The sequence below is a fragment of the Branchiostoma floridae genome, chromosome 6, assembly GCF_000003815.2.
Source record: "Branchiostoma floridae strain S238N-H82 chromosome 6, Bfl_VNyyK, whole genome shotgun sequence".
Taxonomy (NCBI): Eukaryota; Metazoa; Chordata; class Leptocardii; order Amphioxiformes; family Branchiostomatidae; genus Branchiostoma; species Branchiostoma floridae.
The window spans coordinates 25,984,132-26,005,061 of record NC_049984.1 but is presented as its reverse complement, the minus strand read 5'-3'; the positions used below and the strand labels follow the sequence as shown (position 1 = coordinate 26,005,061).

General features: G+C 42.6%; 1 protein-coding gene and 1 long non-coding RNA gene across 2 annotated transcripts in view; both read right to left on the bottom strand.

Moving 5' to 3' along the window:
• The window catches only part of LOC118418249, a 7,523-nt gene extending 5,395 nt beyond the window's left edge, over positions 1–2,128 (bottom strand). Inside the window, exons 1-2 of the mRNA XM_035824094.1 lie at positions 2,058–2,128; positions 444–1,814 (exon numbers count right to left, since the gene is read on the bottom strand). Coding sequence (XP_035679987.1) covers positions 444–1,571 — 1,128 coding nt within the window. The 5' untranslated portion in view covers positions 1,572–1,814; positions 2,058–2,128. The remainder of the gene's footprint in view (positions 1–443; positions 1,815–2,057) is intronic.
• Positions 2,129–2,453: 325 nt separating this feature from the next.
• Positions 2,454–5,205, bottom strand: LOC118418669. Its single transcript, XR_004831495.1, has 3 exons — positions 4,928–5,205; positions 2,975–3,021; positions 2,454–2,658 (listed from the first exon to the last, which is right to left on the bottom strand). It is a non-coding gene; the product is annotated as an uncharacterized LOC118418669 (long non-coding RNA).
• Positions 5,206–20,930: the final 15,725 nt, after the last annotated feature.

Here is a 20,930-nt window from a genome sequence, read left to right as displayed (position 1 = left end):
AAAAAAGAAGTGAACTAAGAGACGGGGAGAGGCAGTAGCTAAAACACAAAAACTCTGGTTGGAACATGCTTATGTCTGTTTATGACACATATTGCAGAGAGTGGATTTCAACAAAAATTCACTGACCACATCCATGTAGTTCAAAATCAATAAGGTTTGATCCTGAAGAAAGTGACAGTATTTGTGGAAAATTTTATCCGTGAGTACCTTTGTGTTGCGAGAAAGTTTAGCATTGTACTAAGATGACTACAAACACAGAATGAGATTACCTTCCATGCTAAGTACATGTACATGTGCCTCTCCGCCTACAGTGCACATATCAAGAGTCATTTTGACTACCCCATGAATCTGGGAATCTGAAAAGCAGCCTATGTGAGATACTATGAAGAAATACAAGTTTGTGCACAATCTGATAAGCTAAAACTCAGGAAATATAAACAAACCTCTGCATTCCCCTCACAGGTCTGTACTGCCCACCAAAGATGGTTGCAGATTGATTTGAGCCACTGTAGCAGTTCTGCGCAGTTTCTTCCTTTGGCCTTATCGAAAATCTTCTTTTTCACATTTTTACAGACGTGGAAGATGTCAAATTGATGTTCGATCTCTTTGTACACCTTCCTCATAAGGGCACCAGCTCCCCTGTGCCTGTCTGTTGTGAGACACTGAACCTCCATATCCTCTCCTTCCGGGTCTGTCAAGAACGCGAGACATCGATCCAGGCCTTCCTTCTCCATGGCCTGGGAGGTTCCCGTTTCAGTCACCTGGATGAGTTCCATGGCTAAGATGAGACCGGTGGTTTCCTCCATAAGAGTGTAAGACATATACTTGGCGTTGTGGCCCGGGCTATCGCATCTTCCATCCCCGATTATATCTATAGGCGCACCCCTGCACAAGTCGAGTGCCATGTTTTGCTGGCTAAGGTAATGTTCATTCACTACTGGAATGGCGAATGTTCGCTGGATGCTGTGGAAGTGTTGTTCGCTGAAAAACTGGAGCTGTAGACAGTCCGCAAAGTCAATGAATTTCGATACGGACCCGCCAGTGAAGAGGATGGCAGATGGAATGAGCAGGTTCCCACGAGCTCTTCCCTTATCATAGGGTTGTGACTGCCATGTCCCAGTGTGGTTGTTTTCGCACGTGTACGTGATAGAAACGGCACAACCTCTGGTTTTTGTATCCAGTAGTGTTTGACCACCGCATGAAGGACATTTCTGGAAAAGTTCTTTCAGCTGCTCACCAAAAACGATAAACCTTCTTCCTTCTAGGAGGCATTCTTCATCTACAAGCTCACATTCAGATTCAGATTCCGATTCAGAGCCGGGACGGTAGGACAGGTCTCTTTTCTTTACTGGGGTTGAGCACGTGGAAGATGGTGTGAATGACATGTCCAGGTCCATGAGATGGCTTGCCTTTACTGGGGTTGAGTGGAGAAGTGGTTGATTCGGGTTTGACTGTTGAACTGTCTGGGATTTGTGTGCCTTGACTGGGTTTGACTGTCCACCTATGCTGTTGTCTTCGCCTGTCTGTGTCGCCACATCCTTTTTTCCTGGCACAGGATCGGAAATATCCATCCACAGATCAGGGTTGATAGAAGAACTGCTTGGTGGAATGCCGCTGTCGTTGCTGATTGGACTGGCGAATAGAAGGTTGTCTGAAAGCTGGCTGTATGGTGTAGATGGGCTTGTTGATGGATTAGGGCTGAAAAGGGCAGTGCGTGGCAGAGTTCTACTACTCCTACTGGGGCTGGTTGACAGAGCAGGGTCAGGGGCTGGGCTGGGCACAGCACTGCAGCTAGGCACGGGGTCACAAAATTCCTGAAAACAATAAGACGGATATATGTAAATTACAAATAGAAGTAGAGTATTCAATTCTTTGACAGTATTTTATATGAAAAATCACTTTCAGGAACAGGGACATGATTTCCAATCTCGTGAATTTACTTATAATTATACCATGATGATAAGGATATGGAATGCAACACAACCACAACATGACCAATTTGTAGCCATAATAACAACAATGACATAACGTAACAATAGTACATTATCAGTACATACTTTCTCTGCTGCCAATCTTCCCCCAGGGAACCTTTTGCGCAGGTGCTTGCCGACATGACTTCGGACGGCTGATTCTGAAAGTGACCAAAGTAAAATATGGAATGTTAGTGTGAGTGGAATGCTGTAATAAACAGTCTCTGAACTGCAATCTAAGTTGATACATGGAGAGAAAACTGGCAAAACTTGCTCAAGTAAATGCAATAGAGTGTAGTCAATGAAATTACAGTAGGGAAATAACAGATATTTTGCAACCGTGAGGCTACTGCCAGCAGACTTCCAACCGCCTTCTACACAAGTCAACTGGGTTAGGGGAATATCAAGAATCAGTACTGGTTTTCTATAACAGTATAAGCAAGTCAGTCAACAGTCAAACAGACTGTTGTTACTAACCCGTTCGTGGAGTTGAAGTTCCTCCGTGCTGCTCTACATACTCTACTGCCTTTCTCCAGAAGGGAGACGCACATTTCATCATAGGCCAGGCCTGGGATGCTCTGGGATCCCAACATCCCTCACAGGTCAGGGAGCAGAACTGGATAAGGGCTCTGGTCTCTTTGTTTGTCCATGCGTCAATACGCCGTTTCTTCTGGCTTTTGACAATTTTCTGAAGTTGAAAATACATTTTACTGTAAGTCTTTTTGTGACCATACACTGACATAATACATTTGTAGTGAATTGTATGGTAAATTACAATATATGGGTCAACAACAAAATGTTTTACCTGACTTGATGCTCAGAAATTATTAACTTTTCTAACTAAAATAAAATATAGTACAGGAAACAGCAACATTACGTTACATCTACAACTTATTTGCATTACTGTAGTTTGTTACTAGTCTTTATTTCAACATCTCAGTCAATCATTGTTTCTCATATTTGTACGTGATGATTGTTTTAATGAGGAAAAACGGACTATGTACCGTCTTGTCAGGACTCTTTCCAGATGACCGCAACAATCGCTCCATGTCTGTAAAAGGATTTAAAAAAAAATGAAATGTAAGAATGATGATTGACATCTCAGTGTACCAATGCATGTAAACGCTAGATACACTTCAAATCAGCGTAAGTATTTTAGGTTAAAACGACATGTGGCCTAATGTTGAGAGAACAAAAAATGATGATTTCCCGAAAGTAACTGAAATTATCCCGTGAAATTATGTGGCGGTTTCGGCATGCGGTAAGAGGCGATCAAAACAAAAACAACAAAAATGGCGGGAGCCCCTTTCACGGGGCATTTTCTTACGTCATCAGCCAGTTCACTTTATCGTGAAATTTTTCGGTATAAATGACAGACAATGTTCAAAACAAAAAGATGGAATGTTGGTTAGATATCAACGAATACAAAACGGGATGATTTTTTAGCATCACCGTTGGAATTATTTCTGTAACGTAGATTTTGTCGATCAAAACAGAGGCACGCACATGACACGGAGGCGGCATGAATAAACATGCCCGACCTCTCCAAAGTTTCCGTGAATTATTTGGCGGCATAAACGAGGATCGAAAAGCACACCAACATGTCCGATTATCTAAGAATAATACAAGGTAACTCACTTCAAGTGCGATTCCCCGAAATTTACAAGGATTATCCCGTTTTTTGTGGCGACTTAGGCATGCCACAAGAGGCGATCAAAACAACAACAAAAAATGGCGGGAGTCCCTTCCACGGGACATTACTTACGTCAGCCCAAGCCAGTTCACTTTATCGCGAAATTTTTCGGTATAAATGACAGACAATGTTCAAAACAAAAAGGTGGAATGTTGGTAAGATAACAAAGAATACAAAACGGGATGATTTTTTAGCATCAGCTTTGGAATTATTTCTGTAACGTAGATTTTGTCGATCAAAACAGAGGCACGCACATGGCACGGAGGCGGCATATATAAACATGCCCGACCTCTCCAAAGTTTCCGTGAATTATTTGGCGGCATAAACGAGGATCGAAAAGCACACCAACATGTCCGATTATCTAAGAATAATACAAGGTAACTCACTTCAAGTGCGATTCCCCGAAATTTACAAGGATTATCCCGTTTTTTTGTGGCGACTTCGGCATGCGACAAGAGGCGATCAAAACAACAACAAAAAATGGCGGGAGTCCCTTCCACGGGACATTACTTACGTCAGCCCAAGCCAGTTCACTTTATCGCGAAAATTTTCGGTATAAATGACAGACAATGTTCAAAACAAAAAGGTGGAATGTTGGTAAGATATCAAAGAATACAAAACGGGATGATTTTTTAGCATCACCTTTGGAATTATTTCTGTAACGTAGATTTTGTCGATCAAAACAGTGGCACGCACATGGCACGGAGGCGGCATGAATAAACATGCCCGACCTCTCAAAAGTTTCCGTGAATTATTTGGCGGCATAAATGAGGATCGAAAAGCACACCAACATGTCCAATTATCTAAGAATAATACAAGGTAACTCACTTCAAGTGCGATTCCCCGAAATTTACAAGGATTATCCCGTTTTTTGTGGCGACTTCGGCATGCAGTAAGACAAGAGGCGATCAAAACATAAACAACAAAAATGGCGGGAGTCCCATTCACGGGGCATTTTCTTGCGTACGGCCACTTCACTTCATCGTAAAAATTTTCGGTATAAATGAGGGGAGATGTTCAAAACAAAAAGGTGGAACGTTTGTTAGATATCAAAGAATACAAAACGGGATGATTTTTTAACATCACCCCTGGAATTATTTTTTTAACGTAACTTTTTGTGGGCCAGAGAAGCAACATCGTAGACATAAACAAACATGCACGGCCCGAGATAATTGTATTCATGCCGATAAAAATAGCATTGCAGCCCCCTGTTAGATCTCAACATCCTTCAAAACGTATATAAAATTCACTGTAAGATGCATACCTTGGTAAGCCTTTTCGTTGTTCTTGAAAAGGGCACAAAAGTTGAAGTCCTCTTCCCTCGTCAAGGCAGCGTCTTGAAGCGCGCCATTCAGGTAGCGCTATGCATTCTGGGATTGTTTAGAGGGCACTAAGGGGATTTTTTCCTGGATCCGATCAATTTCAGAGTTGGCGCATAATGGGTCTATTATAGTATATTGTCAAGTTATATACATTTTTCACTTTCTAAAATCAATATTTGTCGGAAAATAGCACTCCCATCCCCACTTTAGGACTCCTTTAAAGACAGGTACACCTGGCGACATAACAGTGTCCTTAGGGAACTGGTCACCACCCTCAAAGTGTGGCACGCCAAAGCAAACCCACAGACCATAATCAGGTGCGATCTGAGCCAGGACTTCATCGATGGGGGAACGCACACAACAGTCCCTCCAGACATCCTGCCGACTTCACTGGTACCAGACATCACCATTCAGGATCCTGTAAAACAAACACTGAACTTGGTTGAACTTACCGTCCCATTTGATCAGAATGCACAGCATGCCGAGGACAGAAAAATGGCCAAATACGAATGTCTGATCAATGAAATAAACTCGCACAGTAGTTACAGGGCTAGCCTTGTTACAGTTGAAGTAGGGAGCAGAGGTTGGATTAACGGCGAGAACACTGCAAAGCTGAAGTCACTCTGTCCGGTCAGCTACAAAGACCGTGAAGTGAGACATCTTAAAAGTAGACTGGGAAAGTGCGCACTCTGTGCATCCTATGCTATCTACTTTGCCCGAAACACACCTACTTGGGACTGTACGTCAGGACTGTTTATCTACAGAAACTAGTTTGTATCTGGGTCTAAATTTTATGATGTATCTGGGCCAAAAAATGTTATGAAATGCGACGTTAATGTTTTTAAACGATTTTAATTTGTCACTGTACTTCTTTTTAATACCTTGCGCCCTCCTGGAGAACAGATCTAGACAAAGGGCTGTCCTAGGTTTTTAGCTTGTAATATTTACATGTATGTATTCATCTTGTGTGTAATAAAGATGATTTTTAACCCCCCATGAAATTGATCCAAATAAATCGATGCGTAATCAGGCGACTAACCATACAGTGCTTCGAAGGCCTTGCAAAAGACATCGAGCCGTTTTTCCGCAGCATCTAGCTGATCGGGGCTGATGTTGTCGCTGATCAGCGCGGACACCAGCAGCAGTCAAATCAATATTTTGGTTTTTGCTTACCATAAATCTGTCATCCAGAACGTCCCTATATGCATAGATGACAGGTATCTTGGATTCAGTGTTCTTCACATTCAGACAGTCGAAAAACCTGTCCTTCATCAGGACAAATTTTCTTGTAGACATTGTGTTTGGCGATCCTGCATGGTGAGGCCATGGTATACTGTCTAACTAAGGACCTGTTACAACATATAAGAAAATACAAGAAGAGCATGGAAAAATATTTTCTAAATTACACTTTACTTCTATAGTACTCTTCTACACTATGAATATTTAGGGAACTTGTAACATCCAGGGAAAAACTGCCTCACCCTCAAGTTTGCCAATTGTCAGTGTTGGTTGCCATTATAATATTGACTTAGAAGAAACAGCAATGTGAATTCCCAAATGTTTGACATTAAACAATGTTAAGAAGAGAATAAATCAATATAACTGGATAACACTTAGACAAAACCTTATAGCTTCCCACCACAATAGCTTAATTGCATCGAAGACCCACTTATGTCGTACATGAAATTTGTGATAATTATCTACTGTCCCCGTATTAATATCATTCACACCTGTACAGCAAGATTCACTCTCATCCTTAAGAATTGCGTGAGGAACACATGGTCATGTGTGAGATTTGGTAACATCCTCAACCCCACCGTTTCTCTGTCGAGCCCCAAGTCCCACTCATACGGCTTTATGATGTGCTGCCAGCTAATGCAGCATTGGAAAAATGCTATTCAGACAAAGCTAGTCATACAAGCAACATTAAAAAAAAAGTAAAAAAGCAAATATATCATATGCATCAATCAATGCAGAGAAAATCTAGTTAACAAAACATACCCGTAAATGTCTGGTTTTGCTGTGGGCAACAGAGTTTTCAAAGCTGTTCCTTGATCTGCTTGTCTGCTTGATCGAAAGGATCTTCTCTTCCTGTGGCAGAGATTCATGTCATGCCTGACAGTCATGCAGATTTAGCACTCATCGGGTCGTCTTTGCTACCGACTTATGCATTTGTGAAAGTTGTTTTCGGTTGTTTTTGGTTGTTTTCGGTATTTAGTGAGACCTATCAAACATACTATTTTAGCAAATTCGACACTTTTTCTTTGTTACCATTGAATTCTAGGCTGATGGTTACAACAGAAAAGAATGAATATCTATGTATAGATCAGAAAAAATGGCATAAACATTGACATTAACCGCACACAGGTTAATAAAACTTCGCCCTCTGGACAGCAGTGCCACAGGTGTTGAACCATTCTCTCTCTGGGCACATCATCTGTGCAGCGTACACAAGGCTCTTGAACTTTCTCACAGTTTGCGAAGTGCTCATGGAGTTCCTGCTCTTCCATCTCTTTGTAGCAACTGCCACACCTCATCTAGTAGGGACAGTTAGAAACACAAAATATGGTTTGGCATGCCATATCTGTTTTTTACGAGGTGGTTAAAACAAGAGCTTCTGAAAAAAGCTAGTCTTTCGCTTACTTATATTGTGTAGGTAAAAATGTTTGGCATAGTTTGGTCAAGCGTGGGTGCCAAGTCTGCAACGTTGGCAGCTCTGGCACAGTTTGGTCAAGTGCTAGGTTATATAACTGTTTAGTAAGGTAGTGGTTCTCACAGAGTATATTTTACTTGAACTGTATAATAACACAACTGCATGAATGATGTTAACTTTATTCGGATTGTTTCGCTGTTAAGAACGGCTCTGTTACAGTACAACAGGGTTTTATGAAAGTGCACTGTAGTAATCAAATTTATCAGTAGATGTGTCCTGAATTTCTGCAAGAACAAACAAAGTATTGTCACCATAAACAACATAAAATATTAACATGGCATATACAGTAATGGAAATATTTTTTTTTAATGGCAAGATCATGTGAAAGGTAGATATTTTAAACTAAAACAGGTCCGTGGTATGTTTACTGGAACGTTTCGTTTCTTTTAGTAACGCAATTATGCTTTTACTTGACGGAGTCGTGACGTCACGCGTCAGACGTCGAGCTCGGTCAGAATCTTCCCTTTCGAAATTATAAATTAAATGTGGGTAATTCTATTTTCAACGCATCCGAGGGCTACTATTTTGCTGAAAGAAGTTTGTTACACGAAAATAGCCTGAAATTTCTTAGAGTAAGAAATTTCCGAATACGCCCCCCTCCCACACCATGTCAGATGCGGCGCACGCATCTTACACAATTCTAGATTTTGCAGCGGTGATTTTCCATAAAACAAAGTAAATCACATGTCAAACTGTTCTCTACAATGTCTGTTTTATTATAACCAAACAGCGAACATGTTAGTTTATAAATTGTATACAATCTTACGAAGAAATCCTCACCGTTCACATCCGTCTCTGCAAATTCCTGCTTATAAGCCATGCAGAAACCAAGCAGCACATTCATGGTAGGCCGATACGTATGTCATAACGTTACATACCGTCGAATCTGCAGGGTAGAATATCTCGCTAGCACGATATGGCATGGACCGCAAACCAAGCAGCACATTCATGGTAGGCCGATACGTATGTCATAACGTTACATACCGTCGAATCTGCAGGGTAGAATATCTCGCTAGCACGGTATGGCATGGTCGACCCGGACGGACGGACGGACAGACAGACGGACAGAAATCTAATATCGGTCTGATTGCCTTTCGCCGCGGAAGCGCGGCGAAAGACAAAAATTATGTAACTGGTCCTATAACAGGCTATTTTTCATCGAATGAGTTGACATTTGGCACAAAGGTAAAGGCATATATCATCTTGAGTTTGAAATATGTACCATGGCATAACTGAAGACATAAGCAACAAGAAGGCAATTAGCAAACCTAAACATGTTTAACATGTAGTGTTGCAATGGATATTGCCTTCCTGCAGGGGCAGACGTTTTCGTGATCAGCAAGGAGAATGCACGGACCCTTCCATTTGCATGGCTGTTCCGCTAAGAATTTAAACCATATACATTGGTATATCATATCTATGAACACAGAATAGCAGAATTGATTTACAAGTTAGAGAAAGGCACGAGTAGTGCATTCTCTAACAGAGCAGGTTAGGGCTATAAAGGGACCTTACACGGAGTAAATAACTCTAATGTAAACTTGTTCATGATACTAAAAATATCAGACGGTAATCATGAAACTTCTTTAATATCCTTTCATGTAGTAATTATGAAGAACATTCCAGCATACGTCACTCCGATCCAAGAAAAGAAATACTGTATTAGTCATGCTTCTGCATGACAAATTTCTTCTTATGCACCTACCTCCATTCGTGCACCGCAGCTCCGTTTCTCCAAGGAACTTGTTCACTAGTCGGAGCTCCCTCACCCTACTGTTGTCGATCCTTGTGCGGCATGCTGGGCACGTGGTGTGGCCAGCTCTAAGCTGCACCTGTTGTTGCAGCCACGTATCCAGACAGGCTCTGCAGAAGGGGTGACAGTCGTGACACGCAACGCCGTCATTTAAAACACCATAGCTGTATAGGAAAAGGTGATGATACATTATTACCTTGACCTGTACTTTGCTTGTTAGAAAGCAAAAACGTACAATAAAGGTCTTCATTCATTTATTCATTAACACGACAGAAAATTATGGCCATATATATCTAGATATCTCAGTGTATTATTTTTAAAGTTAAGGGGCTCCCTGAATTGCGATGTCTTCAAAGGGTTCAATGGGTCAAACAGATCTTTCTTATGTAGCGTATCACATTTCTAAAAAACATTTTATTTCTCAAAGAGTACGCTCGCGATTGTTAACCCCCTGATAAGTCTGGTTGAAATACCGGTGTTGAAGAAACGCCCAAATTGTTAAAAAATACTTTTTCTGGAACATTTGTGGGCACTCGTACACACTGTGCTAATTACCTGGGGGATTAGGAAGGATTAAGACACAAAAACCCAATGTCATAATAGTAACCAAATTTCTTTAACTCGAAAACAGAACTAGATGTTCAGAAAATAACAAGGGCAATATTTTACATAAACTCTAACAGTAACAGTGGCCGCGCCGACAAACGTAACAGAACAGTAGTGATTATCTCTACTGGAAAACAGTGAATCACATCGACTACAGAAAATAACACGGATGGTGCCACAGAAACAAAACAGCTTGATTCTCTCTACCAACATGTGTAGCACTTCGTGGTTTCACTGATGCCATAAAGCACCATGAACAAATTCCATTGATCAATAAATTCTCTTTCACTTTATTTTAAACCAAGAGAGGTACTCTGACACAATTTATAATGTGATATTCTAAATATAAAATGTACTTGATTCATCTTGAGAAAAATTAGGGAGGTTGGAAAAATTTTCGAGGTAGTGGCCATGTTCTAAAACAGAAAACGGACTCGGGCTTCGGGATAGGAGTCGCTCCTATAAAAATACCGGAATAGCTCCCCCACACGGGGGTTAAAGAAACCCCTTGTGTGCGGAGCTACCCTTATCCCCAAATAAGCCGGGCCTTGTCCTGTGTTCTAACTGTTACATAAACAAAACTCTCTCCCTTATCAAATCATACACTTGAAGGTAGAAGTGATCGCCTCCTGTAATCTCTTCAAATCCTCACTGACACCTTGTCGCTCAGTCAGGCTTTCTGTTATCATCCAGAAATTATACTACGAAATGGCAGATTCTATCAAATTTAGAGAAATGATGCATAACTCTGCACTGCTCCACTTTGGTACACATTAATCATTGCTTAGCCTCCAATGATCTCCATTGTGTACTTTATTGAGACAATACCTCGTAATCATCATCCGTGTCTTCATCGACAACCATCGCCTCCTCGTCACTTCCATCTTCAACAGTCATCGCTTCTTCATTACTCCTGCCTCCCTCATCCATCGCCCCACCACATGATTCGCTGTGAACAGCGAGCCCTAGTCTCGAGAAAGGCATTGCTCCCACCAACTTCGGCCATAGGTACACCCTCCGCTCCCCAGGCACCTAACCCACTACCTTCAGCCATAGGTACACCCTCGGCTTCCCAGGCACCTAACCCACTACCTTCAGCCATAGGTACACCCTCGGCTTCCCAGGCACCTAACCCACCAACTTCAGCAATAGGTACACCCTCGGCTCCCCAGGCACCTAACCCACTACCTTCAGCCATAGGTACACCCTCGGCTTCCCAGGCACCTAACCCACTACCTTCAACCATAGGTACACTCTCGGCTCCCCAGGCACCTAACCCACTATCTTCAGCCACAGGTACACCCTCGGCTTCCCAGGCACCTAACCCACCAACTTCAGCCATAGGTACACCCTCGGCTTCCCAGGCACCTAACCCACTATCTTCAGCCATAGGTACACCCTCGGCTTCCCAGGCACCTAACCCACTACCTTCAACCATAGGTACAACCCTCGGCTCCCCAGGCACCTAACCCACTATCTTCAGCCACAGGTACACCCTCGGCTTCCCAGGCACCTAACCCACCAACTTCAGCCATAGGTACACCCTCGGCTCCCCAGGCACCTAACCCACTATCTTCAGCCACAGGTACACCCTCGGCTCCCCGGGCACCTAACCCACTATCTTCAGCTATAGATACACCCTCGGCTCCCCGATCAACTAACCCACCAACTTCAGCAATAGGTACACCCTCGACTCCCTGGGCACCTAACCCACCATGTACCGGGATTAGACGGAATGCAGTTTGAATGCTTGTTTGGGCTATGTAGCACCCACGGACCAACGTGTTCATGTTGCATCTGTAAATGCGACATGTAGCCGAAATAAGTCGTTCCCCTTTTTTTTCGCTATGTCATCGGGCAAACCACAGAAGAGGTTCATGTGAACCTCCGTAACATGTAGGGCGTCAGGGGTCCTCCCTCAGAATTTCCTGGATGGCCATTCTTGTGTGATCCCCTCCCAGAAATTCAAACCAAAGTATAAATTGCGTAATACTAGAGACACAGCTCCGGGGGGATATGAACTCTGTCTCTGCCATGATGAAGTTTCAGGACCACGGTAATACTCGGAGTCAGATTCACATGGTATGCACACTCAATTTATAAGTTATTTCTAATATATAAACTCCTTTAAACTTTTTTCTTGCTGAAATGTAGATATTGCATCTTAACATATTAGCGAATTATATTCACCTGCCCTGGATATTCACTTGAAATTAATTGACAACATCAGTCTATTTTATTGTCTCTTTTAATGTCTTTCGTCAACACTAGAAAATACACAAGATATTAGAAAATACACAAAATGACAGTAGAAAACTGAAACACAAAAATCCATGTATTTCATTATGATGTATACAATATATAATGTTAATTGTTGTTGTTGTATAGTTGTATTCATTATTTGACTTGTATGAAAAATTATTGTTGCAAGTACATTACTCAACAATAACACATTTACTTCTTCTATATATTTCTGATAATGCTCATAATACACCATACAGACAAATCGTCACCACTTTCTTTGTTTATCTCTGACAATTTGACTACAGTACTGTACTCATTAATTCATGGATAGCTAAGTTATGGGATGCCCCAAGACTTGGCGCACATGTTCAAGTTGTTCATCGGTAACACGTTCGTCAACAATAAAAGGTCTGTTGTCAGGGAATAATGGATGCCTCCGCCTAAGACAATAGAGGTCACTGCGATAGTACCTGTTACCAGGTCCAGCAATCTGTTTTGTACCTCTTCTAAAATCACACTCCCAATGACGTATGAGGATAACCATTGGTGGTTGTATACTATCAAACTCCTTTCTACAGCCTGCACAGATTTTGGCTCTAAAATCCATGCGTCAGACCAATTCCCATTCAGCATTACTAGCCAGCCATGGCTTCGGACTCACAGAGGGTATATTTTGTGTTTTGCGTCTTGTCACAACTGCTGTATCTCTGTATGTCTTCATGCTCTTTCATGGCAACTAATGATACTTTTTTCTGTCAAAGTTAAGTTCCAGTTTTCATTGTCTGCACTTTTGTTCATACTACAGGACTTTTTCTTAGATTTATTGAAAGCACGGACGATTGGTTTATCGTTTGTGCCTGTATCCCTTTTCAGAATCTCCCCCATACAGTCTTCTAAGTTTTAGCAAGTGTATTTGCCACATTATCCAGACTGTCTTTACCGTCGTGTAAGCTCCAATGATGGACGTCTCGTACATTTTGCATGCAGCTGCACTTTTGCGATGGTTTTATTCTGACAGTGAACTTTCATTCATAGTCTTACAAGCTCGCAGTTGAAGTAAACTGTCAGCAGTATTGGTAATCCACATCTGGAAACGCTGTGCTGTTACATTCACAACTGTTGAATTATCCTTGATTTGAGCTCGTAATTATCGTCAACAACAAAAGTGATAGTTTTGTACGATGTACCTCGCTTCAGAAGAGCTTGACGAGGGTAGTGTTGCAAGTTTGAGTCGGTCTGATCTAGGCCCTGCCCTTGGGTGAGGTGAACAGGCGCCTGACGGATTCTTCCACCGCCGATGAGCTTTCGGCCTGCGGAGAATTTTTTTTTAGCACAGCCGTAGAAACATGCAGATGAAAAAAGTTTGCCTCAAGGTCTGGAACGACTGCGGGATGTGTTCTGATCTGGCGGGAGAAACGGTAAGGCCATCAGAGTCCTCGTGTGCTTGAATGCGCCTTCCCGCTGTTGATAGGCTGACTGAAGCTCTAGATTTTGGATCTTTCTAAACACCGCCTGGGCCCAATGAAATCAGACAGAAACAGAAATCAGAAACAAAATCAGAGTATGCACTGTCACTATCGCCGTCAGACAGTCGACAGCCATCTTCGTGCTGCTGCTGTGGTTGTCCATGGAAGGGCAGGCAGTTTGGTCAGGGCCCGAACCCTATCCTATGAGGAGAAGAGTCTGCAGGTAGTTGTTGGTTCGACTTTCAGCGTCCTCTTTCCCTCACCCTGGCGGGGTTTTGCTACGCTGTATTTGACGTATCTAGACGTAAGTCAGCCTCGTTAGCCTCGAGTTGCTTAGCACCCGCACAATGACAGGGACAACGTCCTCCGTGTCCTCCACTCAATGACCGTAAGTCATTTCTTGAGACCCCCAGCGAAGTGGGTGTTGGCTCCCCTAGTAACACATAGCAACGACCTTTGACCCAAAGTTACCCCATTGTTGACTAATTGCCCCCTCCCCACCCAGTGTGAAAACATCCCAAGAGGGGTTCCACCAAGCCAGGTGAGGTGTTACCTGGAACCCCCGGGTTGTGAAGGGTTGTTTCAGACGGTACTGTCTGGGAATGACAACATGATGTGTATTGAGCATTAACTGTTTCATATGTAGTACATTATAAAGTCACTGCTAGATTTTTACTCTGACCGTCTGCAAATATCTTAGAATATGTAAGTTACATTATTTCATCTGCATTGGGCAGATTTTAAGTGTTACCACCTCTTTCGTAGGTTTCTTTCTGCCAGTAGTACAGTCTGGTTTCCACTAAGCCCAAATACAAGTAGCTACGTAACCACTTTCATATAACGTTACTCCCCACCCCCTACCCCCACACACGGCCCTACTATAGCTGAGTCTCCATTTGCTGCTGTTTATAGAAGTAAAAGGAATTATTTTTGAGGTCATATTAGCATCAATGCTCCAGGCTTGAGTATTGTTAAAATAGCTCTCCAGAGAAAGCACCCACTTGCATTTGATTGGTTTAGCTTTGGAATCTGTATAAACCCACTAATTAAAATAATGTTAGACACCAAAACACATACAAGAATGTAGCCATGAGGTTTCCTCCAAACAAAGACTGCGGATATTTTCTTGTTTGCAAGTTACTGAGTTGGTACTTTGTTAACAGTATCCTAAATTTGTCTTGTTAAATTTGCAGTTCTTTGTGTCTTGATCAATTTGCCAAAGCAACTTTATACTTTAGGTATTTGCAATGATTATGTATACTATGTTGTATTTAGAAACCCATCATTTGTTTAAAAGTAACTTCAAATACTCGAATGCTGTTTGTTTATTGTTTGTCAAACCAAGCCAAGCCAAGCCAAGCTGTGTCTGGCACAGATACCTTGCCATGTAAAGGTGTGAACAATTCCCATTGTTCGCCTAGGAGAGCCTGGTGCGCTACTGTCAGGGGGTTGTGTAAACAAATTAATTGGCCATATTGTTCCTTTATCAAAACAAACGTGTCACATTTCATCCTTATAGTAGCCCAAACTTGAAATTTTGTCATCTTTTTTCTTTCGTAAAAGCGCTAGCTTATGCAATATTTTCATTTGTCACAAAAGACATGTATGGAAAGTACACATGTTGCACCTCAATGTTCAACCTGGCCCAGTATTGTTCCCTTTTCCAGTTACCTGTCAGGCTTGCATGAATATTGCAAATATGCCATTTTTCATAATATTTTGAACATATTAAAGAATATCTCGGTTAAGATTACACCAGTAAGTGTGGGACAGGCTGAATATTGTAGAATGCTCATTCCTGAATACATAGATACCATATTTGTGTCACAAATATGTTCCTGGGGCTAGCGCACGGAGCCTAAAAGTGATAAAATATAGCCGTGCTTATCATATTCATATTTTGATATCAATGAGCTTTAGGTGATATCTTTATGGTCTGACACCAACTTATGGGTATTGTCCTCCACTTCCTGTTGAAAATTCTGGAATATAGCAAGCCAAGAGCAATATATGGCACATCAAAGTTGGTGGGTCAGTTAATTAGGCAGGAGGGCCATGAAATGACTTACGGTCATTGAGCATCTCAGAATGCTGAGGTCAGGCCTCACTTGCCCATCACATTGCCTCATACTCTAAAACGTCAACCATGCACTTCGCCTTCACTGCCTCCTCGTCAGCAGCATCTGGGAGAATTTGGTCGTCAGACTCGTCACCCCTGTCTGGTGCAATTGCTGCTAACATCTCCTCTACACACTCCTTTTTCTTTCCTTTCCTCTCTTCACCTTTTTCCGCTGCTGCACTTTGTCTTTCCTTGACTGTGATGTGGCCGCCCTGACACACGGGTACAGACGCAGAACTTTCTGCAGCGCCCCTTCTAGTCTAGCCTGGGCAGCAGAAGCAGCGGCTTTTGCTTTCTCCAGCTTCTCAAGGTGTGCCACGTTGAACGCGTGCATGTGTAGCAACAAAAATTGTGGTCCACAGACTGGTTTAAATCTTGTCCAAGGGCATTCTAGTCCTAGTAGGAATATCACGCAGATGGAGGAGGCGCAGCGTCTGGACTACGTGTGAGATAACAGCAACCTGTTCTTGAATGTCCGGTCGAAGGACAGGTTTTTGTCGTGGCCTTTCAGCTCCTCTTCAAGCTTGCCTGCTTCCCTCCTGTACACGTTTGAGTTTTTCAATCCCCCACAGGATGATGTTCCTGTCTTGTTCCCCCTTCACTTGGAAACCATCCTTCAGGAACCTTCCAGCAGCCGCTGGGTTGTTGCTCTGAACAAAGTCAATCGCTTCTGTTAGTTTCTCAACCTTTTCCTTCCTCCCAAACTGCCGGTTCCTCTCACAACCGAAGGCACGCTTGAAAATCCCATCGTCCAGGCAGGTTGGGAAATACGCCTTGTAGAAGGTGGGCAGGATACATCATTCCATCAATAATGACACACCTGGGCGCCCCCGACATTGTTTCCCCTATGTAAAGTACAATTTTGAAAGTCAATAGAATGTGACCTCCCTGGGACTGCTTTAAAACATTCTTCATTAGTTTTCATATAGGTGTAAAGAGGTCCATCGGGCACCATGTGTACATGTGCATTGTTTTATATAATACAGCTTCGGATAGAAAGTGGTGTGTTTGAAAAGAGAAATTGTATCCTACTCCAAGTTTAAAGTTAATATTTTATTCTACCAGTCTTCTGGCTCTTCAATGGACAGGACTTTTGATATAGATAAACTTCCGTACCTTGTGGAATGAATTGCTTTCAGCGGACGAAGATGCGTCTGGCGTGGGCGCGCTTGTGCTGTCACTAGCTGGTCTGGTGTGGCTCACAGGCGAGCAGCCGCAATATGCACAAGCATATTTTTCACCTTCGTCAGGCTGAAACTCATCACATTGAGAACACTTGAGGCATGCACCTCTAAGTATCCCCCGTTTGTCCCTCATTTTGTTGAATAGAAATCGCACTGGCAGGTACACAATAGCCATCACCATCCGCAGGAACCTTTTGAGGCGCCGATCCTCCATGTACGCTCTTGTCAGGCCAACGTGGTTGCGGCGCCAGAGGCTTTGACAAAAGTGGAAGTGGCATCCGGAAATGGTTCGTGCGGAAACTCCGTTTCAGTGGCCGTCATGAGTCCATCACCACCCGCCAAGGTCGAAGGTGATGGCGGGACACTTTCCTCACTCAAGCCTTCACATGCTGGAAGATCTGATGGTAGGCCCCGATTGTCCTCAGGCAGCCCATGCACTGTGATGCTTCCATCCTTCTTGCCATACCATTGGTAGGGAAATCCTCCTCTGTCGCCTGTCACAGCTTCTCAAAATGGTTCATATTTTTGGTGTAAAAATGTAGCTCTGATGTTAATAATAATCTTTTGGTGGGAATTTTTGCCCTGTGACTATTTGGGCAAACTTGAGAAGAAGAACTACCGGTACATTTGTATGTCAACCTGCACAATAGACATTTTTGAGATCGGGCTGGTGTGTGGTATCCAGGCTAACCTAAATGTGACAAAACATCTGATTGAATGCTTTCCGCTTTGATATTTAAAAACAAAAAGAGTGGTGTCATGAAGAGAATTGATCATTAAAGGAAACTCACCGCTTAACTGTAGTCTCGCTGCTGGTCTTGTTTTCAGCTGTGTGACCTGACGTGCCTCCTGCAGCACCTCACGTCCGGAATCGGTCAAGCCCGTGTCAGTGTGGCCTCGTTGCCGGTAGTTGTCTCCAACCTGAGGGAAAACTATACTTTAGCAGTCTTGGACAATATATACTAATAGCGAATTCTATTACATATATTGGGTATGACATTTTATTATCAGCTGATTGTGGTTGTTCTTTCTAGACTATCCGGTCTTTCTACCACTTGAAATGTAGAAAACGTGAAGCAAATTGAGAAGCAAACAATTCAATTAATAACCTTTTTTTACAATTTAATCTAATCAAGAACCCCCCAATATGATCAGAGTCTTTGATGTGATTATGTCTCATCAACAATTCCGTGAAATTGATCTCAATAGATACTAGTTACATGATTTATGGAGTTACATGTAACTTGCCTTCAAGGTAGCAGAGTACAGTTTTCGGCCTATGAGGATTCCTATAGTTAAGGACCACAAGGTGACTGACATCGACGCGGATAAAACCATACCAGGGTGCACTTCTAAAGCGCGACAAGCTAATACGTTGAAGTCGAGGATATAACCTTCAAAATAACTGAAAAGCAAAAAAAGTTGTCGTTTTTTTAAAATTTCACGCAATCTTTGAAATGGGGTCATGCGGGGACATCCGGAATTGCAGCCGACTCACTGAGGCAGGCAGCTGTAAAGGTCACGCGCATTTATACACCAAACGAACAAACATCATAAACTTACACATACCACCTGAAAGTCGACTCCTTATACTACCATATAGCAAAGCTCATCCCCCGCTGTCTCTCACGTTGCAGTGTTTACAGGCGCTTCCAGATTTCGGCCGCACTACTTTTTTACCCCTACGTCACTGTACTCTGCGGCCTTATGGCACGTAACCACAACTTCCTTCTCTCTGGATTCTCTGGCAGTCTATAGAAAGATAGTCCTTTGTCCTTCTGTCTTGATGACTTACACACGCAGCAACGATCTTTGCGTCCTGAAACAAAATCATTCAATATTAAAGTAGCTTGCTTTCCGTGTGCAACGTTGAAGTCATTATCGTGGATTCTTTTCATGGAATCTTAAAATGATCTCCTTCAAAACTGTTATGGGTTCACTGACATGATTTGTACATATTGCTTTTATACATAATTATTATACATAATTTGTTACATGATTTTTAAGTGTGACTGAGGTACATTGTATGTAACTGTACGGGCAACCGACTTTTGATCTTGACCCTTGGTGAAGCGTAAACTTGCTTCTTCCTTGTCAGTCGAGGGCATAGGCCTGTATGCCTGCCCTTAGGATGTAAATCTCACACCTGGAGGAATCCCAGACATTCAGCATTTTCTCCACCTCCAGATCTACAACTGCTGAATCTGTGTCCGAACGAATTTTGGTTATAGGAATTCTGAACTGGAAGGGCTCTCTTTGAAGTTCCAGTTGATACCCCTGTACTGTTCGTAGGATCCACGGATCTTGTGTGGTGTGTTTCCAATTGTGTAGGAAAAAAACTGGTGCGGCCCGTAGGGGAGATTGGTGAAGTAGGTTGAACGAAATTGTAAGTACTGTGGGGGGGGGGGGGGCGCCCGTAGAGGTGGAGAATGTGGTGTTACTAACTTGACTCCTTGTTTAGCGGGGACCGAACGACGACTGAGCCTGTTTTTTTCTTGTTGTAGCTGCTTTTATCGTACTTTTTTTTTCTTGTAACGATCGAAGTGGCTCGAGTGCAAGTAGGATTTGTATCGCTGCGAATACTGTGGCTTCTGTCGCGGTCTACTGGCCGGCTTCTTGGGACCCGGTACGTCGTCCAACGCCTTCTTCGAAGCTTTTGTTTTGGTCACTTGGCTAACAAAGTCCGGGCCAAAGAGTGAATCTGACGTACGTACCTACCTCTGGTGCGAGAAGGAATTTCAGATACTTATCGAGCTTGGGGCAGCACGCTTGTCGTCGATGTAGCGACATGGAGAAACTGGCATTACCGAGTAGGTTGTAGCCGATCCCTTGAATTAATACACTCCTGCTCTTTCTGTTTCTTCTCCAAGTTGACCAACTCTCCAGAGACTCTGTACTAGAGTAAGTTTGGTATATACTAAATCAATAAAACTACAACTGTGCGTGTGAAAAAAAAAGACTTAGCGTCTTAGTTGCCCTTCTTTGGCTTATCCTTGTAGTGGCCACGCACGGTCTTAGCCTTGGTATTTATGGCTCCCTCTACTTAACTCCGGAACTTAGTGTCGTCCGCGCTCTTTTCCTCGTTGGGAAGTTGGGAAAATAATGTACTAGTATGTAGCGCTCTATTTCGGAAGTTGGGATGATAATTGTAAAACATGTATATAGCATGACTATGACTGTATATAGCGCTCAATTTGACAGGTCAGATTAATACACTATGGTGCTGAGAGGCTTAAAGGCAAAATAAACAAGAGATACAATTAAGCATAAAAGAGATACCTGTTCGTCAACTTCTTACCTGTATTACATTATGCTTCAATCAAGGGGCTGCAAGAAATAACATTTTCACTTCATATTAAGGAACTTGACTTACCTATGATAGCCTCCACCTTTATCTCATCCAGCAGCCCTAGTCCAGGATCCTTCCCTTTGGTGCTATTGTGCACAATTTCTTCTCGTGAAAAGACGTCATCGCCCAATGGCTCTCACCCTATCCAAAAGGGTTTTTTTGTCCGAGAGTGCCCGCTTCGTCGAGGCAAAGATTGAGAATCCCTGCCCAATGGGGACTGTAAGAATAAATATGGTCCAATCTTTCAAAATAGTGTCTGGCAAAAATTAATTCAGTGAAAATGTGTTTGCATTTTACTACAAAAGCATTATTTCTGCTGCAGGACCATGCATTGAATAATGCGGCCCACTAACAAACTTTGACAAGTTTTATTCAAATGCACAGGCTTGCATGATATCCTAGACATCCTGAATCGTTCTGAACATCACAAATGGTATCTCCGTAGTGTAATTACAATAAAAAAACAATACTAGGGCTCCAATTTATATAAAAAGTCACATATGCCATTAAA